Genomic DNA, 27,641 nt, shown 5'->3' on the forward strand with positions numbered 1-27,641 from the left:
CCAGATTAAGACGCTAGGAATGACAATATTGAGAAATAAAATATGTTGCGTTAGTGGCAAAAAATAGACCAACACTTCTGGCCGCGGTGGCCGAGTGGTTAAGGTGTTCCGACAATTTTAACACTAGCCTTCCACATCTTGGTTGTGAGTTCGAAACCCACGTGGGGCAGTTGCAAGATACTGACAGTAGGGTACTCCTACTTTCCTCCACCTCCAACACAAGGCACGTCCTTAAATGATCCTGGTTGTTAATAGGACCTTAAACAATAAATCAATAGACAAAAGTGTTTGGGAGATAATGCCGAGTCAATTCATATCCCGCCCTTGATTTAGCGACACCTGCCATACAAATCTAGGTCACGGCGCACCTGCCATACAAATTCAGGACACGGCGACACCTGTCATACAAATCTAGGTCACGGCGAAACCTGCCATACAAATCTAGGTCAAATCCGGGTCACATGCTAGATATGACCACAGTAAAAAGTGTAGCACGCGTTTGTTTTGTAGTTCACTTCATCTGCACATGTTCTCTTCACTTCTTCAGTATCTATAAGCCACTAATCTTACCACCAGATGTACGATCTTGTTTACTCCGTAATCTATTCAAATTTTACTCGGGTGACAAAGCTTACGACTTCATGACCCCCATTCATTCCATGTGACAACAACTGCTTATGTATACAAAGGAGACAGGATAACACAAAATCCTTGCGAATTGTATAATTTTTAATATGCAACATAACAATAACACTTGTGAAAAATAAATCGCAGCACAAAAAAGAACTAAACGTAATTTTTATACAAGATTATGATTTTTTCATCAAATAAGTATACCGCTACTAGCCGTTATGATATCGTGTAGATTGACACAGGTATTCAGTCACAGGCCTCTTCTGTCAATACAGATTATAGGTGAAGCGACAGAGAGCCGAATGCCTATGATTCACCCCTCTAAACCAAAGCCTTAAGGACAGTTTATGTAAAGCTGGCTTGGCGTTACACTGTAATTCATGCAAACTGGGTCATCAGAGTAATTTTCGCGAGACGTGTACCAGCCTAAATGAATTCTCCAATCTGATAATGATGATATTGGCGCATTTGAACATTTGGATGTTAACAATTAAGACAGAACTTTCCATTTTTCTGGTGAATCTGTATAAGTTAATATGTTAATATATAGACATTATTATCACAGAGAGACTATTTATATATTCAGATTATTTATTTATATTGAACTGTGTAGCTATATTTCTAGGCCGCTTCTCACGGTTAACACAATACACACATGTAGTGTTAGATTAAGTTGTCGGAAGGAAACCATTTTGTGTCCAACATGTTATAACATTACCACCATTACACCAGGTATTATCTCCGCATGGGTGGGTTTGGTTTAGAAAGGAATCCGTCTCCACATTTGAATTAAAACGTGTGATGTTTTTGGAACTTAAGATTCAAGTCCACTATGTTCAAATGTGTCCGAGACACTCTTGCACCGTTACGAGACCGGACATTATTATGTTTATCCGTCAAACTGTCCTACTATATATGTTCAAATGTTACGAGACCGGACATTTTTATGTTTATCCGTCAAACTGTCCTACTATATATGTTCAAATGTTACGAGACCGGACATTTTTATGTTTATCCGTCAAACTGTCTTGTCAGGGAATTGGTGACAGATGACAATATTACGAGTTTGGATGATTTGGAAGGTGAGACGTATCAACCTTGATCATCAGATAGATGGTATCGTCCTGTAGGTACGTTGGCATTTCGAGGCGATCGTGGGATATGAATTTAGGAACTCCCGACGCCACGTTCATCTCTGATTCTGGTCGCTTAAAACTGTTGCTAGCAGCGTTTGGGTTGAAAGTGTCACAAAGGTCCTGTGTCCTGGTGTCTTGATCTTTCAACATCAACGACACTCGCTGTTTGAAGGGCCACGGTAAGAGTGCATCATAGTCCCCTTTCATAAGGACGAAAAAGAAGGAAAGATGCGTTTCTTTTCCCATTCCATCCCCATTTAGGTAGACTCGTCCGCACATTTTGTATCCATGGCGACCCGTATAAAATGGTTGACTGAATAACGACAAGGTTCGCCCGTTCACGGCTTCTTGCCGTCTGCGTGTGTAGTCTCGAATCTTCCACATGAGAACTCCATCGTAGTTTGCAGTTTCTAGGATTTGAAATCGGAGATCAAGTTCAGCCAGTCTGACATCATGGAGTGTGGTTTGTTTATCCAAGTGCCTTAGCTTGCTGGTCAGCTGAGCTGGAATGTAATTGGGGAAAATAAAATAAATACATTAATAATAACAATTAACAAGAGTTATTGGAGAACAGCATAGCTCGTCTCACAAATATTTGTCAATACATAATTAAAATATATTAATTGGTATGGTTTCGCGAATTGAGTAATATTTAGATTGTTTACTTGATCAGATTGTGTATTAATGCAATTTTCAAAACCATACCAATTTATATATATGTGTGGATTATTTATTGACAAACATTCAGGAGACAAGCTGTGCTGTTGTAGATTATGGACCTATTTCTTCAATTTTTTGATAATTATTCTAATGAGAGTTGTTTCCCTTGAAAAATATAGAACCATATAAATTGTCTAATGTGAGCATTTTCACATTGTTTTTTTTTTAGTTTCACTCCAAGAAGGTATAGTATAACTCCAGAGGGTCTCTTTTACCGAATATTAGCACCCTAGTACAATTATAAAGTGATGTATTTAAACCTTTTAACACCTTTTAACACTTGTACCAAAAACTTAATACAGAAATATTCTTAGTCCAAAAATTTCAAAAATCTGTTTTTTTCCCCAAAAAAATCTTTTAGTTTAACTCTGGCAGGGATAGTTTAACTCCAGAGGGACTCAATTGCAAGATATCAGCACCCTAGTGCAATTATAAAGTGATGTATTCATACCTTTCAACAACTGCACCAAACATTTAACGCAGAAATATTCAAAGTAAAAAAAAAAAAATATTCAAAAATCTGTTTTGTTCCCAAAAAATCTTTTAGTTTAACTCCGGGAGTGGATAGTTTAATCCCCACAGGGACCATATTACCATAGTTACATGCACTATGTCTTTCAACATTTCCACCAAAAACTTAATATTTGAAAAACCAACATAAGCTCTTCCCCCTTCTCGGAAGAGACGAGCTAAAAACAAATACACTTAGTATATTGCCTAATACATGCACCCCGTGTTAGATACTGCTGGGCGGAAATGCGTCACAGGTAAGTGTGCAAGAGCTCCGCCAATATCTCCCAGAGTGCATTGCGTTTTCCCGTCATACCATGCAGACTGAAGCCGAGCTGTTAACAGGTATGGATTTAGTCCGATTTACCAACATATTATGGCATGTGAACTAGGAATATACTACAGACCGTGGTAAGTATATGTAATACTTTGTTTATATTCTGTTTCAGTGGGTAATATTGTATTGTACCTTAATATTATCGAGTCAACCAATGCGCTCCAGTCAACCGTGACTACTGTTCTATTTAGGCAGTAATCGGTTGTATTGATGCTATCTCATGCTAGGTTTCACATATTTTGTATGTATTAGTACATGTATCATGTATTTACTCAATGAATGTATTTGATATATGAAATAGTTCAGTATATATCATGGGCTTCACACAATCAAAAATCTATGGAAGCTCAGTTTAATTGGCAAAGTGTGGTAGTTCGCGAGCGGGCGTATGGTAAATGCCTTGAAGCTTTGAAGTATAATTCTGAGTATTATGGTTTTGGATGTATGCAATTTAGCCGTACATTATCATTTCGTATTCAAAAGATAATATAGTAGTTTATTCCGTGATAACATACTTTAGTTTTATTTAATTAGGGCTATTTGATTATTATTCTCTACTTTGATTATTCTTGGGGAAGTATGAAATTGTGAGTGATGTGGTTAACTATTGTTATTAATCATTGTAACTTCATATGTCGGGATCGGGTGACTAGTTGGTCAGGACTGGGCAAGATAATCCCTCTCTTTACCATCTCAGCATCAGGACTGACCACGACAGTGTTTGTTCCATCAGGGTCAATGTCAGCAAGGGATCGGCTGAGGGATTCATGCGGGTTCACTATTTTGTTTGTATTTGCTTTTAGTTTCCAGCTTTGTTAAATTATGTAAGCAAGGAGATAGAGTTGGAATGTGAGGCACTTCGGTCATTTGTCAAAGAGCAACAGGCCAAATAAAGGGATGATCGAGAGAAGCAGGAACGTCTAAAACTGAGGGAGTTTGAAGAACATAAAGCGGCCAGAGTTAACAAAAGAGCATGGAAAGAACATTGACACAAGTTGGAGCTGATTTAAGCCGAGCAGCATGACCAAACAAATCTATTCAAGAGGAACAAGTCGATGAAAATAGGTCCTAAGTTGCCTACATGTATATTCAACAAGGAAAAAGACGACATCGATGCATACATCCAACGGTTTGAACGATACGTTACAGGTAAGAAGTGGAACCGAGATGGATGGGGAGTTTGGTTTGGTTTGGTTTGGTTTGGTTTGTTTAACGTCCTATCAACAGCCAGGGTCATTTAAGGACGTGCCAGGTTTTGGAGGTGGAGGAAAGCCGGAGTACCCGGAGAAAAACCACCGGCCTACGGTCAGTACCTGGCAACTGCCCCACGTAGGTTTCGAACTCGCAACCCAGAGGTGGAGGGCTAGTGACAAAGTGTCGGGACACCTTAACCACTCGGCCACCGCGGCCCCTGGATGGGGAGCCATCTTGAGCGCATTACTGACTGGAAATGCCTTAGCAGTATTTTCATGGTTGCCGGTTCAGTAGGCCCTGGATTTCGACGAACTGAACAAAGATTTGCTGAAGAGATTCGACAAGATAGAAGAGGGGTTCAGGGAAAGCTTTCGTCCGTCACGACAAGAATGAGGGAAAACTTTTGTCCAGTTCACTATTCGTTTGGACAACTACCCCGAGAGATGAATCGAACTCTCCGTCACCAACAAGACGTCTGACGAATTGAAGGACTTGATATTGAGGGACCAGTTTCTGCAAGTATGTAACCAGGATTCGATTTGTTCGTGAAAGAACGAATTCAAAATCCTATTGAACAAGTGTCTACACATACAGTCCAGTACGTAGATGTCAGGCGAATCAAAACAGCAAAACATTGAGGTCGGAGACCATCGATGTTCGGACATTCAATGTCTACGTCTATACATGTTAAGTCAACTGGGAAGTTCATCCGACACGTCAAAGGAGAGAACCTCTCTTTACTGCAAGAAGATTGGCCATCGGATTGCCGCAAGAAGAAATATGATATTTTGAAAGAAGGCAAAGCAGCATCCAAGGTACAGAATTCTTGTAGCAGAGAAGATGCCCCAAAGATGAGTCAGGACTATAATACGAAATCATTCTCTGTGCGAGTTGCTTTTTGTCATGTAGGCAGTAAGCTTGTGAAGGTACTTCGAGATGTGATGAGGTTGCCGTAAGACGCAGGTTAGTGGACCCTGAGAAGAACACCGACAAGACAAAGACTTTTATTTTAGCCGATGCTTCTTGACTCATCGACACGCCATACTTCAGAGGAGAGACGGAAGCGTTTTTGTTGGATTCGCCTTTGTACGACATGAAAGTTGGAAACATTGAGGATGCTCTTCCTGTGGATCAACCTGATGAACAGTAGCAGTTGGACTCGCTCAATGCTGTTCAGACTAGGGCAAAAGCGAAGAGGAAGGCAAAGCCGTTAAAACCACTACCGGTGATAAGTTAGTAATCGGTAGTATTTATTCTAGTTCATGCTAGGTGTCATATATTTTGTATGTATTTAGTATCATGTATTTTTACTATACGAGTATATTTGAGTGTGGTAAATGTTTTTGATATTTGTTGTATACTACGGCCGACCGAACAGGACAAAATTTGTTCCATCAGAATCAAGGTAAGTATGTACCTGTTTACCCTTTGACATCATGCCATCTGTGGTCTATTTGGCCAGGTTTAGAGGTCTAGTCTCTGGATAGTAGTCACTATTGTAGTCACTATATTTAACAACTCGTGCTGCCTACCTACCAGTGAGATAAACTAATTTTGGTGTGTACACAATGGTTTAATTGCTCTCACTTGCCACAAACGAAAGTTTTATTATTTTACTTCAATGTTTGATTTAATGTTACTACATTTGTAGAATGGGTAAGGAAGTGAACAGATATCTGATGATTTTACATATCAATGTTTGATTATGCTACTGGAATAGGTAAGGAAGTTAACAGATATCTGAAGGTTTTACATATCAATGTTTGATTATGCTACTGGAATAGGTAAGGAAGTTAACAGATATCTGAAGGTTTTACATATCAATGTTTGATTTAATGTGACTACATTTGTAGAATGGGTAAGGAAGTGTACAGATATCTGATGATTTTACATATCAATGTTTGATTATGCTAGTGGAATAGGTAAGGTAGTTAACAGATATCTGATGATTTTACATATCAATGTTTGATTATGCTACTGGAATAGGTAAGGTAGTTAACAGATATCCGAAGGTTTTACATATCAATGTTTGATTATGTTACTGGAATTAGTAAAGTAGTGATCTATACTCTTTTGATTTATGTGCGTTATTGATACACCACTGGCTATGTTGGAATAGTGAAAATCATTCATAGACATGTGCCACCAGAGCCGTGTCGGAGAAAATTGGTGTTTTCACATTGGACGGATGTCCGCCCCTCGCAGTTTATGAGAGCGGTAAACAGAATAATTCTGACTAAATATACACGTATACTATTCTTCCCTTGGGCTATCACTATGTCGTAAATAGTACTCATTCCCCTTGGTTCTTAGTTGTAGCCAAAAAGTTATGAATCTCATAGGGAAATAAAATTGGCGACAGTCAATCAACTTGAATTTTTGCCAGTTGAAGTTCGTTATCGCTATTTCTTGACTGAAGAAACTGCAGTTATTTTGGCTAATGCGTTCGTTTATGTGTAGCCAAGAATATGAAATATTAAAATTTCGAGATGGCTGATTAATACCAAACTTCAATTTACCATAACTAGGAACCACTTTGATATAATGATTAGCTGATCATCTCATGATATTAGGCAAGAGAAACGCAGAAAGAAGTCAAACGTCCCTCTGTAAACTCTATAGTACGTATACTTCCTCACCCGGATCAGTTATGTTGCCCACTCCGACAATCGGCCCGGCCCTCTCTATGTTTGTTACCCTTGCACTAAGGGCTTGGTTAGTCTCTTTGATAGCGGTCACCTCACGGACAAGCTTTGTCTGTGGTGGTCATCAAGGCTTTATCTTCGATCTTCCTGTCTAGGCCAATTACACGTTCTCCGTGGTGCGCAATCAGAACCTGGGCAGATAAACAAGGCAAATTATGTTGAATCAATCAGCATTACACCAGAAATACTGTGCACACCAAACGTTATATCTGATATTCGATATTGTTTCTAAATAGGCAATTCTAGGGAGAAGTTGATGTTCTTCGAAATGGTGAAAATATCGTGTTATGAATAAACCTCATTGTAAGTTAAAACAACAATGGCATTGACGTTTTCATCGTTTTTGCAACTGAATGACAGACAGAATGACTTAACAAAATAATGTTAAGAAGGCGCGATTGAAATGGTGGATAGTAGTTTAGAAAACAATTAACGTTATATACTTTACCCGTAAGTTCTTTTTCTGATTTTTTAACAGCAGAATTTTCTTTTTTCAACAAGTTGCACTGCTCCTCCAATGCCTTTGCATGTTGGTGCCATTTCGCTTTCTCTTGTCTAAGATCCTATGAAATTAACATGCAATATGCAGAGAGTGTCTAAATTACGACTAGGCCAGTGTGTAAAGATTTGGTTGTCATGCAATCTGAACATACAAGCATGATAAGGTAAAACATAAGACTTTAATTATAATATTGAACATTACATAATGTCGAAGTCTATCAAAGGAATCGCCTTAAATCTTGAAACGTATTTCACAAATTAATGTACATATTAATATGTGTTTTGGATAAATAGTTGGCGGGCTATGTTATCATTTAAAGGATGACGATATAAGTTTGAAATTGTCTCTTTGTGCTTCTTCTATAATACACCTACATAGTTTGATTATGTAATAGAGCGAATCACTCATTAGATTTAAATCACTGCCTCCGCTAGCGATCGAACCCATGACCTTTAGTTAACTAGTCTTATGCTCAACCACTATATCTGTTTAGCCGAAAGGTGTATAGCGGAAAGTGTTTTGCCAGTTACATTTATATCATATGCCATTTATATCATATGCCATTTTAAACAATCATGGCATGCTCCGTTTATTTCGCTTTTGTCAGACTGCCGTTATGAACTGGAATAATTACAGATAATTCTGTCATGATGTCTGCATTTCGGCGCTCCATAGCAGATGTGTATTTTGAAAGCAGCTGGAGATGGGATGCAAGGTCATCTTTCTCGTGGCTTTGTACCGACTGCAGAGTTCCCTATTGCGAAAACACAGAAAACCTCATCAATAAATGTAAGCTCTAATATGTTGAAAAATATACAAAACTGTAGAAAACAAACTTTCTGTCAGCTAAAGTATAATACCCATTACTAAATCAACATTAGATAGAGGCTTAATATTGGTTTGTGACCTGCTGAGTGTCTTTGATAGTATGCTTCAGCAAGGTAGCACTGTAAACACGGCATCAGTTCCACCGCTATCTCATGTCGACAAACAAGAATATACCACAGCCTTCCGAAACACGCACGCACCATACCCATGTATCTTAATCACAAGGTTCTTTATTACTTATTTAGCTCATCAGTTAAGAGTTTGGTTTGTTTGTTTTTGTTAACGTCCTATTAACAGCCAGGGTCATTTAAGGACGTGCCGGGATTGGAGATGGAGGAAGGCCGGAGTTCCCGGAGAAAAATCACCGGCCTACGGTCGGTACCTGGCAACTGCCCCACGTAGGTTTCAAACTTCCAACCCAGGGATAGTGATAAAGGGTCGGGACACCTTAACCACTCGGCCACCGCGGCCCAATTCAGTTAAAAGTCCAGACATATTATAATATATTATTCACACAAAAAAACAAACCATATACATATATACAGGTTTAGCCGTGGAACGGCTGATAAACAATAATAATTGGAGAGTGTATCTATATAATCACAAGGAAAAAAAACATACATACTGCATCTGTGTCTCAAGCACACGAACTACACACTACATCTCTCTTACAGGGGAGACCGTCCTTAAATGATAATAGCTGTTGATAAGACGTTCAAAAATACAAATCAAACCAAGCTATTTTAGTGGCAAAATACAAAAGATTCGACCAACAAATGTTTTAATTGTCACAAGTTTCTACTGTTTGAGTTAGTAGGAATATGAATCACTTCTCTGTCCTATGATACTCCTTTGCTACTTACCTTGAACTCGCAGCCTATGCTAGAGAATGAACACTGGTTGGGTTTGTTAGGGCACTGTTCTCTGTGAGTGTCTAACTGTAATAGAAAAAACAATAATTCCAAAACATACTCTCTGTACATTAAATTATATAAATATACTACACTGGGCAAGAGACCCATGGTCCTTATGGGTCACTCGGGTGAAAATAAGTATAGTTATACATTTAAATAATCTTGGTGACCATTCATCCCAGAATGCAAATCGACTAATATAATTACCGTAGGACTTTTGGTTATTGCAAAGTCATTTTAAGATTTCAACACTGTGACCTAGAGAGATGTTATTCATTGGAACAAAATCGGTAGCCCTTCATCCCAGCATGCTACTTGTCACCTATAATGTTTTTTTGCCTCTTGGTTATTGATAAGTAAATAAAACCATATACTTTTGACAGACGGCGCATGGCGACCGACAAAAGGCGATTAGAATATGTTAATTGATACTACGTCTCGGGTGAAATGATGTCAATCATACTAATCTGATTTTCTTGTCTTACCTGTTCTCTGAAAAATTTAGGTGTTCCGCACGAAAAGGGGCAACTTATCATGGCTTTAGGGCAATCCTTTTCGATGTGGGCCTGTAATCATTTAAAACATAGTCTTAGCTAAAGCATTCATGTCGAAGGAAACTTCGTCAACTCACAAAATATAACACATACGGTTGTCCCAGCTGTGGAAAATCTAGTTGTTTTTATGACGGTTGACAACACTACTTGTCGTTTATAAGAGGATAAGTAAACGCTCAACACCCATTAGCAATTCTATATATATATATATGTACAATAAGTAAAAGATCATGTGCGCATATCGTGCCATGATTCATGAATGAATAGTATCTATTTATGAAATCATTTAATACAGGAAATAAGAGCTTGTTGAAGACGATATCCCGACACAAGTGGCGATGTGATTCACCGATGCAATGCTGAATCAATGAGAGTTTGCATGAATGCATTTCCGAGTCAGTTAATGTAATTGAAATACCAAACGTTACCTCTGTTGATGTTTAGGTTATATCAAACATCACCAATGTGAAACCCATCACATGTAGAATGTGAGGCATGTTGGTGTGTCTGTGTATTATACAAAGTGTATGCGTTCTCTAGCCACATATTTCATATTTTACAGCGATGACCTTGAAAATAGGCCAAGGTCATTTGTATGATGAATCTTACTCAATCCTTGTTAACTGATTGCACAATGTTAGGCACATGGGTCTTCTGGAACTTGAAAAGAAGATCACTGAAGCTGTTAACAGGTCAAGGTCCTTGATATAAGGAAACTTAATATCACTCCATAGCAGGTACCTACTGGTCATAGATGGGTACTCTGGTCTTTATAACATTAGAAGATGGTTCAAAAAGGAATGTTTCACTATTTGTCTCTGTGACCTTTAAAGTCGACCAAGGTCATACATATCAGGAAATAACTATACGACCCCTTTGATCTTGAAGATAATTGAGAAATTCTTGAGTTTTTTTTTTTAAATGACACATGTGACATTGAAAAGTGGTGAAGACTATAATAAAGCAGTAAAACTTATTGAACTATGTGATAGTTAATTTTCTTTACAATTTTGATTTAGTGTGCCAATATATGATATTATTATGTATGTAAATATACATACCTTGTATATGCTTGCTTGAGCTGCTGGATGCTGGAGTTTATATGTTTATGGTACCACTTGAATAAATAACAATTGAAAAGTCTCTCTCTCTCTCTCTCTCTCTCTCTCTCTCTCTCTCTCTCTCTCTCTCTCTCTGGTACATGTGGGTATGACATTGTATCAGAATATATATACAAGTATAGGAGTATGTATGGTTTTTTTTATTTATCTCCTTGATTAATTGATGATGATGATTAGTATGATGTTGAGTATGATGATAAGATTACAATGATGATGATTATGATGATGAGATTATGGTGGTGATGAATATGATGATGATGATTAGCATGATGATAAGAGTACAATGAAGATGATGAGATTTGGATGATTGCTATGATGATGATGAGATTATGATGGTGATGATGATGATGATGATATTTTGATGTTGATTTCTATGATGATGATGATTACTATGATGATGATGAGGTTATGATGGTGATGAATATGATGATGATGATGACAGGCAAACCATACCAATTGGAATTGATGTGTGTTTGTGTGTGTGTGGTTCTTATACATTTATGTATTGAAAATGTCTTAAAAAATAAAACAAATATAAAAAAAATAATAAAGCAGTAAAACGTGTAACTTATATATACATAAATCCGTTCAATTTATAATTGACTAGTTCCTTTACATATTATATATAAATTAACACAATACTAAACTACAGAAACTATCAATTCAGTTATTTTCAACATTTTCCCATAAAATGCGATTCTATTAAATCTCTCAAATACCAAACAAAATGTGTAAACGGGTCGTTGTAATATATGTATCCACTAGTACAAAGATGACTGGCCTATCGAAATACAGATTTGTAATTTGATTTTGAGGGTATGCTATTCGAACGATGATGGCAGAGCAGAAATCACCAGTTTTTGCTATGATTCCATGTTTTGTATAAAATTCTGTTATATAATACATATAACAGAATTAACGATTTTCCAACCTTTTGTAGTTGTGGTAGCATCCATATTCTATTTTGAGATAGGACCGATTTGGCCACTTCGTGGCCCTTTCTTACACTTTTGTAAAAAGCCATGATCCAAAGATATTAAATATGTGACAAGTGACCATTTAATCAGTATAAATGTTGTTTGTTATGGCTTTGTATTGCTCAACATCCATTTCAGGGCGGTCATTCCGTGGGCGAGTTGCGTGCAGGAGTGTTTTTGCTTCTCGTGATGAAGTGGAACTGATTCCGAATTCATACATTATACAGATTGATGATCTCAGCGGTTTAATTGTATTGGAAAATGGAAAATGTAAGAATATTGTTAAAACGCAGATTCCAGTAGGATTTCGTGTTATTTCTTCGATGATGATATTAATTGGTATGATGATCTCAAAACCTGTCATCCGGTGTTTCCTGTATAAAGGAATGGGGATATTGTTGTTGACATACCTGGAATTTACCCTTCAGGGTAACCGTTTGACAACTGTTACATGTAACGGGTAGGAAGTCGCACGTCTCTCTGACGTGTGAATCGTACATATCTCTGGGCAGCAACGCTGTACAACCTTCGGCTGCCCTCACACATGGAACCAGTGCAAACTCGCATCGGGTAACGTGATTCTACAAATTCAAACATACATAAACTTCATTACTACTGTAATAGATAACGTTTAAGTATTCATCAATTACGTTAATCATCAGATTTTATTGAACGTTACGTTTTGTCATTAAGCAAAAATATTAAGTCATTTTTTTAAACCAAGGACTTTACTCACACCGTGTAAACACAACCTAACGAAGAAAGATATTTTACAATTATAAAACCGTTAGATTAATATATCTAACAATGTTTTCTTTCCATTCTAAAACAAACTTGTGTAGAGTCACCTTTAAATCTTTCCATGCCGCAATCGCGTCACAACCTCGGGACCTAAATGTACAGTAAACTTTCTGCTTCAGAACCTCTCGACGTTTGAATGTATCTGGAAAAACCTGAAATACAATTATGACGGTGTCAGAATTAAGATCATGTCAGTCGAAAATAATAAGTATACCGTCATTTAACTCGATATGCCTTAATGACAATGTACTTTCTCCCATCGTTTGCAGATTTGTCACCAATTTGACTTGTTCAAGATATCTCTGTCACCCCCTAGGGGGCGATAGATATCTGTCAAATCTTAAGGTGTGATATCTGTCACCCGCTAGGGGGTGATATCTGTCAAATCCCAGAGTGTGATATCTCTGTCACCCCCTAGGGGTGATATCTGTCAAATCCCAGAGTGTGATATCTCTGTCACCCCCTAGGGGGCGATAGATATCTGTCAAATCTTAAGGTGTGATATCTGTTACCCGCTAGGGGGTGATATCTGTCAAATCCCAGAGTGTGATATCTCTGTCACCCCCTAGGGGTGATATCTGTCAAATTCCAGAGTGTGATATCTCTGTCACTCCCTAGGGGTGATATCTGTCAAATCCTAGGGTGTGATATCTCTGTCAACCCCTAGGGTGTGATATCTCTGTTACCCCCTAGGGTGTGATATCTCTTGTCACCCGCTAGGGTATGACAAATAAAGTTTTTTTGCAACAACACAGTAATGTCACAGCGGCAGTTCAATAACGTCACGTCGAAATTCAATCACGTCAGGGTTGACATCATGACGCATTACAATATCATTTTAGATATAAAATAGTATGATGGGAGAAAATAATAATTCCCTACCTTGAGGACGTAGCCGAGAAATCTCCAAACCTTGGGGTAATATTTAATTGCCTTACTCTCGGCATAATTTCGGGTCAGACAACCATGAGTATCGTCCGAGTGTTGAAGATTTCTCTATCACACCATCAAGGTAGCGAACGATTCTGCTAGTCATTTCGTTTTTTTTTTCATTTGTCTTTACAAGATTACGACTTTGTGTCCTCAAACAGTTCTTTTATTATTCCTTTTTTCTAAATTCAAAACGATTGATTATTTCGCTCAGAGATATAAATTCTCAAAACAATACATGTACTATTTTAACAGAAATAAGAGGCCTATGGACCATAATGGTCATCAGTTCTACTTTTAAAGTAAATGTCATTCAATTTGACCCATTTTCGCCGAGTACACCAATATGTGGTTATAAGTCAAACGAAGCTAGCTTGAATTATTTCTAATAAAAAAAAATGACGCTTGTTACATCTCTTTATACACCCTTCTTCCCTCTCTCAGGGGAAAACCGTAAGGAAATGAAATTCACAATTCTGTTAAAGGAACTTAATCGAACCCTTCTATTTATGAAGACAGTTTTATTCTACCAAAGCTGGGTCTTGAAAAGACTATAAATCATTGTCGACTTAAAATAAGGACACGATTTTTTATTTGCCGTTTAATCTCTACTTATAATGGTGATACAACATCACCAAAACTTGTTAAGTAGTAATGAAAAATATCCTGCCCATTCTAGGCTAAAGGGAAATTCCCACTAGTCTGGGGTAGTAAGGCGACCTTATATACTTTACTTTTACAAACTTACCTCCGACTTGCTTATCTGGTACCCACAGTCATCGACAGAACATATTTTAACGTCTTCATCACCAAACAGTGGATCAAGGCAAAGTAGACAAACATGATGGCCGCACAAAAGTTGCAATGCTTCTCTCACAACAAGCTTGCAGTGAACACAGTAACACGAAGGATCAAGTTGTACAAATTCGGGTGTATCTTCTGGAGTCCCAAGGGAGCTGGACAAACTCAGATTCCCTAGAGTTCCAGTCAAACGATCCGTACTTGACAACGTTAATGGCGGACCCGACAGATTTAGGGAGCTTTGTTTGTCGTCAAAATTCATATTACTAAATAAATACTAAGTTACATACACAATAAAACTTAAAAGTCCACGAATATGTGAATACCGAGTTATAATGTAAACAAATGTTTATAACAAAAAAAAAAAAAAATATCACATGGAAGTAGACTTTTGTTACCAATCAGCAGTCACTTTCTCATCCGATATTCAGGAACATCACCAATTTCTCATTCGATATCTTTGTTCATCAACATTTACTTTCTCAATCGATATTCAAGCACATTCTTATTATTCATCAATATTCTTTTATCAATGCTAAGCGTACTAATCGAATGCAATCTCAAAAACGAACAAATGCACGTTTTGATCAATCAACACACGAAAGACAATTTCATATATCACTATTCACAAAACTACTCGCATCCGATATCATTCGTACACAGGTACACTGACTAGATTCGTATTGAGCAAAATAACTATAACAAATGAAAAAGTACTAATCAGTGTTCAGTATGGGAAAAAATGGAAGTAACAAGGTCGTAATGGGATTGGCTGTCCTTTTTGAGTAGAGACAACCGTGTTCTTCACAGCTGAAACCACTCTTTAAAATGTTTTAACTTCACCGAAGGCTTTCGCTTGTAAGGCCGTTTATATCCTAATAAACGGACTATGCAACATCCCTTCAGGATCACTTCTCTTCCAAAGCCGCTATATAAGATTGCGAGGGTAAACACATTTCCCATGAATACCCATCGCTCGTTGTAAGGACATCGAATCAAATCTGAAATGATACAGAAAACAAATTCATCAAATTCATTTAAAAGGCAGCAACAGCGCGATGTATGAATGACATGAATCTTTTCGAATTCTTATTCAAACATCTATTTTCTTTTTCATTTACACAGTAATTTATTTTTAATGTACGTAATTGTAGAGTGGAAAAAGTTGAATACCTAAATTCTTCGATCAATTAAAAATGTATACGCATTCAGTTTCTTTTTTTTCTTTTTGTAAAGTGAAGAAGAAGAGGGAAGAAGAAGAAGAAGAAGAAGAAGAATCGGGTTACAACATCATGATCTTTAAATATATGTCACCGACTATCTACTTTCTAACACAATTATGTAACTCTTAGGTGAAATGTCACACGTTATAGTTTTCTAAAATGTTTTCTAGGTCCCACCGCTGTACATGTGAACATGTCTTATATACTCTCCATAATCACAGGGATGTAACCAATGACATCCCGTAGAAATATAAAAATAAAAATCTAAAGTAGGAAAAGAGGAAATTTGAAAATAGATATAGGAAAATTGGCAGTAATTCTCTTTATCACGACTAAATTTATTATTTAGACATGTATTTTTGAAGTAGAAATTATCACATTCCCCACTGTGAATCCTATGACAGGATTTACAGTTTCCCTTGTTCATTGCCGTTTATATATAACTGCTGACTCGTAAATGTATACACTTGTACTTCCGGTTTCGGGTATCAACTATTCAGTAGTTTTTTTTTTTTTTTTTTTCAGTTATGAAAAATTGGGTTACTGTGCCATTATTTCATATCGTTCTTGGAATTCATTATATAAGGTAAATCCATTCAGAGAGCAGTACTTATGTGTATCTTTATATATCTATATATGATTCATTATTATTATTTTTGATATTGGAAATATGTTCTCTCTATACACTGATTTTGTGTTAAGAAAATGAAAGAGAATAAGTTGAAGTTGTACATAATAAAAAACAACATCATCAGATATAAATCACCTTTATGAATACTTCATGTCAAATACTAGGTGATTCCCAACAGGAAATAAGATTACTATTATTATTATATTTTTTTTTTTAACTTTTACTTTTGTTTCTATGAAAATGAAATAAAATATTTTGATTTGCGTGCATACTGATGTTCGTACGTTGCCAGGCGTGCTTTTTAAGTTATAAGACAGGCCTATCATTTCTTTCAGAAGAAAAAAAAACATCCAACCAATCCCTTTTACAATATACACATGTATATCAACAATCAATAACATATGAGTATGGCTTCATACATTCGTGCGACGATATCGCTTAAGTAAACATATCGCCATATCGAGGAAGAAATACAATAATGTCGTGAAAATATACTTCCTTGATATTTCGACCAATTCAAAACGTAAATCTCGGTAGTGTACATCTATATATATATATACAATGTACATGTAAGTTCTTCAACCCAATAACTAAATCATATCCCGGCCAGTTAACATTTTAATATGACCTGTGTTTCTATTACAGAAAATAATAATTCCTCACCTAGTCCGACTCTTAGAGATCCACGTAAGCACAAACAAATTCATACGAAAGTAATTCGTCATAAGAAAAAAAAGAAAAACCAGAAAAAAAGAAAAACTCCATCAAACTCGGAATGATTATAAACAGTGCATTTGCAAAATTAATGTTTATTAAAGTATGGTTTCAGCCAGTATGCTACCGTCGGGGAATTTACAACCCCCGGGGAAGTTGTCTCCGTATTGGAAGAAGAAGGTGAAGTACTTCTATTTATAGATCCCATTCACGCCCATATATACGTGTATGTTATTCCGGTATTCCCAATAACAGTCTGTGCTTACCGGATGTAACTCTTCCTGGAATGATTAAAGAGTATCTGTGCCATGATCATGTGTGACGTAAAGCTTGTCTCGTGTGATTACTTACCAGGAATCGGAATTATCTCTAAATCTTACCTGCGTACGGAATGTGTACAAAATATATAAACGATGCGGATTACGGACTCGGAGAACATTGCACATTAGAGTAACCTCCCTTGCACCGCGAACTTTGTGGATCATGACACTAAGAACTACTTCCCATATTAGGTCAGCATACATGCAGTATATAACCATCATATTTATGACAAGTAGTTGATGTCAGTGAATGACTGGTGCTGATCATTAATTGGCAAAAACTTTTAAATGAAAATTTGAGAAAAGTTTACGAGCCGACGAACGTTTGGAGTGAATGGCAACGCACGTGCACAGGTAACCGGATCCACACCTGGAATAAGTCTACACGGGTTAGTTACTCACGTACCTATTTTCTGGTTAACTTACTTTAATATTAATTTTCAATATGATACATTGCTGACAAATGTATTATAGTAACTTTAAAAGCTTATTGACTTAATGAGTGGACTCTCGGCCTACATTTAAACTACTTTAGTTACATGCTATTTGTTATGAGGACGTATACACTACATGTGTGTAAATTCTCTAGCTTAACATGCACAACACATTACCCAGATTCAATTTCACAACAGAATTGTTTACTGAACTTTCCTTTATATTTTGGCTTTTAAGATTTTTTAAAGATTTTTTTTTTATGTTTTTATATCTGCTCTACTCACTTATTTCTATTTCATTTGATTTGTACATGCTCAAATTAATGTGTAATTGGTTGAATCGAATTAAAATGGTTTAAGATATATTAATATAAAGGCTATTTTGTCTTTGTATCTGGCCATTTGATTTGGTGTCTGGATTTGCCGGGCTAGCAAAAAAACCGACAGGACACACATTCATCATAAGTCACTCATTAGGTGGACCACCATAGATCGTGGGTTCGAGGCTTAGTCATGGGACACGAGTCACAGTGGTTCGTTACAAATGATAATACATATATATACATGTGTATATATATCCGGTACCAAACCGGTGGTAGGTTACTGTAGTTACCAACCGCCATCATGGCGGACGCCAATCAAGACAGGAAAAACAACGTATATGCTTTTAAACTTATTGGCTTGGTTCAAGTTTGCTTCAAGACTAACTTTGAAGCGTAGCGCATATGTAAACATCTATGGATAAACAAAACCAGCCTTCACAAAAATGACGATGTCTCGGTAAGTTAAATTGTGCGTAGCTAAATGCTTGTCGCTACACGTGTGTGGCGAGTAGCTGACTTTATGACAATGACAATATTTTATTCTCATAAACATATAAAGTGTAGAGAATTATATACATACAAAATTTGTACAGGACATATGATATAATACATCGATACATTTGTTAAGCAAGAGATTATCTTAAATATTGTTGAGTCGTATACTTATTTCTTTAATTAATTTCACAAGTGATTTCAATTCATCGTCTACTACAAAATTAAAAAGTGTATTAAATTTGAATGTACTTGGTCTTTCATAATAGTATCTAGATATATATTTTTTTCTGTTTAATGCTATTTGATGATCGCTATGAGTGCCTACATGTAACTGAGCGGCACTTCTAAAAGCATATACGAGATTTGTATTTGGATTTCTTTGTTTTCAGATAAATCCATGTTTTATGACTGCAGTGTGGCTACAGATAATCTGGATCAATTGATAGACCATGGACAAGCTTTGTTCCCCATGGAAATACTTAATATTTTCTATTACAATTGTAAAGTCGGGCACAGTGTGAAGAATTTTCCCTTGATTTATTTCCTACCCATTTTATATTACACATTCCCACCGTATCAGTTCGTAAAAGACAATCACGTGACAAAATGAACACTAATGCAAAATGCATTCATGCAAGTGCACCATTTTATTTTGATTGAAACATATTCATTGTTGAACTTATTACAAAGGATTAGGCACAAGTTATAACAGATTTTTCGACGTCTTTTCCCAATAAACACTCGCATATTGAAGACTTGTAATACAGTACAATGAAAATATAAATATTTCTACAATATTACAATATGTGTAACTATCAAAATATGTTAATACTTTACATAAATCTAAAGGCATTTGAATAAAAAATAATCAAATACAATTTTTTTTAAATACTTAAAACTTTATCATTGTTTTACTATGTAAATATAAACACGTGCTTTTTGAAATTTTTGCATCATTCACGATCTACTTGTCATCAATGGACATCATAAACAGCGGTCAAAACAAGTATAGCATTTCTTTCTGAGGTTTTGTTAGAAATTGTCAAAAAATTGGGATAGCAATACAATTGAAGATCGTGTTTCCTCAATTACTATGCAGTACGCAGGAATGTAATATCGGCACTTGCACTGCAAATGCAGGACGTGTTTTCGGGAAATCTTGATTTTTCTCTTTCTTTGGTGTAAATACATATACATGTATGAATAAGAGCTTGACATGTTCCGATAATCCAGTATGACAAAATTGAGTTTTATTACATTTTTATCAGTAAAATATCGAACATTATTCATTCTTTAAAAGTGATATTTTATATTTTTTAATTCACTGGGTTTTTTTTATTTGACCTATCAAAACACTGCTTAGTAATAGTAAGCAGTGTAGTGCTTACAAACGACAAATTGGGAAAATTAAAAACAGACTCGGAATATTTTGTTATAAAATGTAATAAACAGAATGTCTAACAGTATCTCCAGTGCGCACGCGTGAAAAATATCAAAATAATAGCTGCACGAATGAATTATATTTAGTTTTACTGAAGAAATTGTTAGATAGCCTCTATATCTAGGGTAGAATCAAGGAGTATTTTTTTTAATTTTTTTTTTTTATGTATACAGGTTATGCATCTCGGTTTCAGCGATCCTATACGTACAAACAGTCTGAATTTCACTTGATAAATTATTTTTTTAACATTCATGTACACTCATTTGTGATTAATTTGTTTAAAACGCTTATGTTTCAGTTGCCTGCATCCAGGGGCATGTTGGTTTATGTGGACAAAACGGTTCGTCAGCTTTCAAATGTAATACTTCAAACACGACTCTTGACGGACCTGCAAATGTTAATACAGGCCTTGGAAGTCTTTGCCGAGGCTCGTATGAACATACATGTAGTATAAAATCACCAGGTCAGTATTTATTTCATAAACGAACAACACCGGTCCGACTGATCCAACCGTTTGGGCCGCGGAAACGAAAACGACCAAGGACTCGGGTTTCCTACTTTCGCTTTGAACAATCAATGTGGTTGGTTACTACAATATTCCCAAATGCACAGGCCATTTCTCCTCTTATATACACTTACAGCTGAACGCCACATTTCAGATATGTCTTACATTTATATGTGAGTATACTGTCATTCAAATATATATATATATATATATAATCAGAATTTTATTTCCTGGATCGGCGTCGGCCTTATTGGCGTGGGGTAATTACCCGACCACACGGTTACCTACCACCGGTTTGGTAAAATTATATGAAATTGGTTGCACATTAGGTAGAACTAGTAAAGTTTATATTCGAGCAAATAACTGTTTTCTACATTACGGTGTAAAATACACTTAAAAACAGAGAGCCAGAGGCAAAATCAAGAAAACCAATCCCTAAACTGGTAGTACTTACCATGTAACCATGTGCGTTTAAAAATGGAACGGAAATGTGTGGTTGTCTCTAAATATAGAAAAAGAAAAGTGATAAAATCCGGATTTCGAACTTCTATATGTAACCCGAAGATTTTTTTGTGGGGATATTTTTGCAAATTTGTAATTATTTGGGAAAAGGAGTGCCTTGCATTCGTACCGCATTGATTGTTAAATTTTTACCAGGAGTTCCGTGTTGATATGTGTGAAATCAAGATTTTATGTCTATTCTTCTGACTATTGTTCGCCTAACTACATATGTATACTAGCGGCAAGTTGGATACATGCTTTATTTATATAGTTAAAGGCCATGACATAAATTTTGTAAATCACATATGTGTAATAACACTATAAAGACGTCAAAATAAATTTCTGACGTCGCATAAGTATCTGGGTAGACGGAAACTTGATTGCTTATATTCTCATAAAATAGTAGTTATGTGATAAATATAATCTTACACTCGTGGCTATATAATATGCGATTTATTTAACTAGTTTGCTAATTTGATATGAAACCCTCCAAAAGGCTTGTGGCATATCAAATTATTGAACTCGCTTAATACATTTCATATGACATAGCCACTCATGTAAGATCCTCTATATGTTTTTGGCAGCAAATTATCCCTTAGATTCTTTTATCAACCATGGAAATATTGTCTTGTGTCAATAGATCATAAACAAATGTTACTTAAATTGCCGAACTGTTGTGAATTTTTCTGGTATGTCTCATTTACCATCCTAGTAACAATGTTTTAAATACACTACATTTTTCATCACCAATTACTGCCCCTGTTCTGATTTTAAGTATTTAGAAAATATTTTATAATTTCAGAGTTGAGTTGATATAAACACTTGTTCACACAATATCATACGTTATATTTATTTATTTATTTCATTATATTTTTTAAGATAAATTTCCTTTTTAAAAATAAATACACAAATAATAAGAAAAACTTTGGTTGCATACCGATACGGCTTATTGGAGCGTTGTTTGGCCTTTTATGATCCTATTGATTTATGTGAATCAAATAAATATTAAACTTTAGGTTACAAATTGAACACATCCTTGCCTTAAACATATCCAGAAAGACTACTTATTCTTGGATTACCAGCTCTAGAATATCGACGTGAAAGGGCCGACATGTTGCAGGTAAACAAAATCTTTTAACAATAATGACAGTCTGGACAAGAGGCCACCCGAAAAAAACTTTTCAGAAATGCTGCAAGAAACAACTAATCTCCAGCTATTTCAGTCAGGTGATTTAACCATGGAATGCTCTACCTGAACAAGTGATCTCTACACCAAGTGTTAATTGCTTTAAAGGGCTAAACCTGTGCTAGATAGACCGTCCACGGAAATTCAAACCATCGTCTTTATGAACACCATCTAAGTATCTCTTTGAACATTATGTATATACAAACTTAACTGTGCTTTTAAAACTTTGAATGAATTCATGATACAAGCTAGTGCAACTCCCTCAGTATCATGTCAACTGATAGGACAAAGCTATAAATAGTTGTCAAAAACCTATGTTAAGACAGTGTGAGTTTTTTATAACCTTACTTTGTAGTGCCAATAATATTCAGTACATTGCGCAACCGGAAGGAAGTCGTGTACTGCCATAAGATCCATCACCAAACCCTACATACATCACAGAAGTAATTACAACTTAAATTAATGTCAACCAGTAATTCCAGTGATCAAACCAATCTGTTTACACCTCCTGTCGCAGACGGCGTATATAGATGTCCGTATCAATTGAAAGGTGACTGTTATCTGCATCAAATCCAAATAAAATGTACGTGTATTTAATTAAAGGGACTACATGTTATTGTATATGGTTAAAAAAAAAACACTATGAGAAAAGGATACAAAACGTTGTATATTCTAAGAGTATGTTACAAAACTAACACTTTCTGTTAATTACAAAAATTAAAAGTCACTGCGACTGTTTATGATAGATATCTAAAAAAAATGAAGAAATGTAAACAATGCGAGGTTAAAATCGAGGGTAATAGTTCCTTTAATAATCATATTTACTTTATCCAAAAATTTTACCTTTGTTATTGTCATATTTTCGTGAACAAGATGTAATCCTTAATGCTATGTACTAATTAAGGGGAGGACTTTATGTGTTGGTTTATATCACATGACTGGTCCGGTACGATTTAGTGCAACAATTAAAACGCGGTCGGCTTCTCATATAGATATAATAGTTTTTGTCTTGTCTGTCAATACACCCAATATATACATGTAGTATATCGAGTGTATATTGATTGACAAGGTGAGTGCATGAAATAAAGATAAGAACTATTCTGACCCCTGATTCGTATCGATATGTAACTTGAGATAAATGTAACGGGCGAACTTAATTCTACCACAGGTACTTGGTTACCCCCAAGTACCTGTGAATTCTACGCCTTAATGTCAAAAGCATATGAAAACGTTTTAAAACTACAGTTTGTGCGCATGAGTTCTTCATATTTATTAACTTCTTTATACTATATCAATACTAAAATTGGTTACGATTTACAATTAGAATTAACAATTAAAGAACGAGACATGTCAAAGTGATTGTGAAATTGACTGAAGGGAATAACATTGGTTACACAGAGGTACAGTATAAAACTCTACTCATTATGTACATACAAATGTACATTACACGATTCACTGGCCCCTAGCCCTTCTTACCTTAATACTCAAAACAGAAGGGGTGAAATACTAGGTTATGCTGAGCAGCGGACGGCAAAATCATCCATTGCCTGATGACTCTTATTCTAAACTTAGAAACTATCGTAACTACGTCCGGGTCAGTAACACACATATGCGAACACATTTTATCTTTGTTTGATTACCGCGACACCAAGGCCAGACATTTTTGTGCTTTTGTTTGTTTGTTTTATCACTATTTCATATATATATATATATCAAATGAAACACCTTATGAACAATGATAACAGGGCAGTCTGAAATGTCACCAGTTGCTATCAGATTCTGCTAAACACATGCGTATGTGCGCCCCGATAGAGAAAGTAGCTAAAAATAACTCCGGGGAAAATCCAACACTGCGTAGATCTACATGAAGTACACACATGTATAATATGTCTTTTAGTCTACACCCTTCTGCTATATTTTAATTTATAGCAATTGAAGCGTTGAAAGAATTTGAACTTGGTAAGTAATAAGAGTTAAATCCAAAGTGGGAGTGGGGATTTGCTAAATTGGCTGATCAGGTCGAGTCGATCGCTATATACACGTATAAGGAGATAAACATAGATTTACGTCAGCGGCCTGTTATCCATAATGCATTGCGATGTTCGGCCAATCGACTAAATGACTACGTATACGGGTCTACTAGGCAAAAAACACGTGTTGCGTGCATAAACATGTTTTGTTTGTTTTTTTCTAGGTAATTCATTTATGTAATTTATTGTTCAATATTTTGTATCAGTAAAGTTTACAAGATTATAAACAATTCCACCTTTGGAATTACACGTTTTTATAAAAGACTGAGAAAATAAAGCACCGAAATCGTTATCAATAATGTATTCACATATACATGTACATGTATTTTTGTACTAGGACACGTGTCAATCAATGCGTGTATCGTGCAAACACGCGTTACACACATATCACGAGAATTAAGCAATTTTACAATTAATACCAGAATTCCAGCTAGAAATTGGCCGTATATAAATTAAAGTGACATGACATTTTGAAGTGAGAGAATCCCATCCGAGAAGCCCCCAATTACAATAGATAACCTAGTATGTACATGCATTATATATAGAGAGGATGATCTTACATGAGTGGCTATGTCATATGGAATTTATTTAACTCGTTCAATAATTTGATATGCCATGGGCCTTTAGGTGTTTCTAATAGAAACATTAAGTCGATTGATAGTAAAATTGAAATGTGTCAACAACTCACAACTTTTAAAAGCGTTAAACAATTGTTTTTTTGAACTTATAAAAAAATATTCTTTAAATCAAAGTAAGAAAATTCCCCGTAACTGAGAATGATACAGGAATTGATTGCGATGATTGACGAGAATGTGAGAGTGATGCCTGAAAGTGTAAAAGATGAATGGGGGACAAGAATGAAAGTTGAGAAAATAAAAAAACAGCTAGCAAAACAATATTACTGCAGTTTTTGACCAGTGTTCGGGAACTAGTAAATGAACAAACAATTCCCGATTTTTTCTGAATAAATTGACTGAATTTGGATACCAGTTTTTGTGTCTTTGCTAACATCTAAGTTACAAATTCCAAAGGTAGAATATTGAATTTATGTGTATAGCTAACATTTCGACAATTTTTACCGATTGATAAGCCATATTCTTTTACCCACTGCACTTTTTTGCAACATTATTTACAAATCATTATCTAATGAATGAAACAGGTGACTGGTGCTAGTAACTGTGTAGTAAAGCAGATCATGTGATCACATCTCATTTAGACGAATGGCTGGACCTCGCAATGCATTATGGATAACAGGCCGGTGACGTAAATCTATGTGTATGTCCTTATATAGCCTGATAGCGATCGAATCGACTTGCTGATGTCTGACTCTGACGGTGCCTATATCCAGCATTCCGCGAAGGCCCAATAATCATGGCCGAAAGCCCAATATGTAAATCAAGGCCACATGTATACCCTTCAAGTTTTAATGAAGGTTTATATATGTATCCGGAATGTTTTGCCTTTGTCTAGTCGTTTGTTGGTTGAATGATACACATTTGTTAATTATTTATTGTTCACATGTTACGCTTTTTGTTGATAAATATATTTGAGTAGAATTGAAATTACCAAAAAAAAAAAACTTAAAAACTTTTTACTTTTTTTCAACACTATGGAACAAACTTATAAAAATCATCCAACGTACAACGTACCATCATTTAGCATAGCATATGCTATGCTTGCTTATTTTCACAGGGGGTTATAATTAACCTGATGCGGGTAACTGTAGTTACTCACAACCAATATGGCGCAGGGCGAAAACGGAGAGTAATAACTGATGTGAATTATCAATGTTCTTCAACTTTAACTCGATAGTTGGTTCAATATAAATGTAATCTTAAGCGATGAGTGAGCGATACTTGGTGTAATTAAGCTGATATTAAAATTGTTAGTTTTGGCATGATGACGGTAACTGAGTGAGAATGTCCAAATCGCGAAGATGCCGGTATCTTTTGATAATGATGAGAGTAACTGGTTTGTATAAATTCATTTAAATCGAAAACGCATTAGAACCGATGTATAATTCAGTAAACTATTCGCTTAAAAATTATTTCAGAGGAAAAAATGTTGGAAAGCATTTACTTTTATTCTGTTCTATGATTTTGCACTCGTACTATCTCGCTATTTTTACTACACACATGTATCTTCATAACGCATTAATTAATTGTATTTCGATTACATTTTTTGTAAATTCTTGATGATTATCCCATTGTTTTAAGATTTGCTGACCTGCAACAATCGGCTATTCAGACGGGACAATTTGTTTCTTTACCCTGAGTCACAAGCTGTACTACAATTTGTGTATCTATACTTCCCTCCAATACCATACCTTCTGACAGGAAAGACTCAACACTTGAATAACAATAGTATTTATTGATAAGGACCGCATAATCGCCGACAGATATGTACAATGCTATCAACTCACTCGCACAGCTCACTTTTCTTATATCCCAACTAATTTCATTCGATACAAATTTTATAAATTGTAAATTTCCAACCAATCACCTAAATGAAAATTATTCAAATTTATATATATATTAAATCAAAAACAAAAAACCCACGTGCGCTGTCGGAGCGACTATCGCTGAAAGGGAATAACCAGACAGTCACATACCACGTACACAAGCACGTGTGCTACTCTACCACGACGCCACCTATCAGAAAATATGACACCGAAGGGAAAATAATTATCGGCTAATTCTGTTCCATCAAACTTCGATAACTATATATATCAAACAAATTGATTTTATTTTCATACACCTGAAGTTATAGGTTTTTATTATTATGCAGTTGTCTTTTAGAATTCCGCGGACCGGTTTTCAATGTAATGGAAGATAACATTGAGGTGAGTGTGCATTTATTATATGTAACCACAGTTTATGGAAACCTGTTGTATGTGAATACCTATTTGTTTTTATATCGGAGAAATTGTTAATTGTGACAGTATTTAAAGTGAAAACACTACAGAATAACAAACTAAATTATACTATGTAACGAGTATTTCATGAAAAAGTTTTTACTAGTAAAGGAGTATTTGACTTTCGTTGTCACGTTGCTTGACAGGGGCGGTTCAAGACCTAATATAACTACACAGTGTATGTTACATATACATATCATTATATCCTGCATGCAAATCAAAGAAAACATGCGCATTGTATCAAATCCACCAGATGAACCA

General features: G+C 35.7%; 2 protein-coding genes and 1 long non-coding RNA gene across 5 annotated transcripts; 1 reads left to right on the forward strand and 2 right to left on the reverse strand.

Moving 5' to 3' along the window:
- Positions 1 to 711: 711 nt before the first annotated feature.
- On the reverse strand, positions 712 to 5,165 carry LOC117324563 (TNF receptor-associated factor 3-like). The gene is made up of 2 exons (XM_033880481.1): positions 5,123 to 5,165; positions 712 to 2,272 (listed from the first exon to the last, which is right to left on the reverse strand). Exons 1-2 carry the CDS (start codon positions 5,163 to 5,165, stop codon positions 1,692 to 1,694), a joined length of 624 nt encoding a protein of 207 aa, XP_033736372.1. The 3' UTR covers positions 712 to 1,691.
- Positions 2,003 to 24,006, reverse strand: LOC117322936 (TNF receptor-associated factor 3-like). Of its 2 annotated transcripts, none has more exons than XM_033877905.1 (10): positions 23,913 to 24,006; positions 14,611 to 15,664; positions 12,980 to 13,084; positions 12,542 to 12,712; positions 9,965 to 10,045; positions 9,429 to 9,503; positions 8,372 to 8,491; positions 7,684 to 7,798; positions 7,170 to 7,366; positions 2,003 to 2,272 (listed from the first exon to the last, which is right to left on the reverse strand). In XM_033877905.1, the coding sequence occupies exons 2-9, from the start codon at positions 14,923 to 14,925 to the stop codon at positions 7,308 to 7,310; spliced, it is 1,041 nt and encodes a 346-aa protein (XP_033733796.1). In that variant the 5' UTR covers positions 14,926 to 15,664; positions 23,913 to 24,006; the 3' UTR covers positions 2,003 to 2,272; positions 7,170 to 7,307. The 2 variants fall into 2 exon arrangements, with proteins under 2 accessions (XP_033733796.1, XP_033733795.1); XM_033877904.1 differs by lacking the exon at positions 23,913 to 24,006 and adding an exon at positions 17,612 to 17,653 and having other exon boundaries at positions 7,170 to 7,365.
- Positions 17,286 to 20,667, forward strand: LOC117322940. 2 transcript variants are annotated; one of them, XR_004531622.1, is made up of 3 exons: positions 17,286 to 17,940; positions 19,193 to 19,308; positions 20,543 to 20,667. It is a non-coding gene; the product is annotated as an uncharacterized LOC117322940 (long non-coding RNA). The 2 variants fall into 2 exon arrangements; XR_004531621.1 differs by lacking the exon at positions 20,543 to 20,667 and having other exon boundaries at positions 19,193 to 19,310.
- Positions 24,007 to 27,641: the final 3,635 nt, after the last annotated feature.

This window comes from Pecten maximus, chromosome 3 (genome assembly GCF_902652985.1).
Source record: "Pecten maximus chromosome 3, xPecMax1.1, whole genome shotgun sequence".
NCBI lineage: Eukaryota > Metazoa > Mollusca > Bivalvia > Pectinida > Pectinidae > Pecten > Pecten maximus.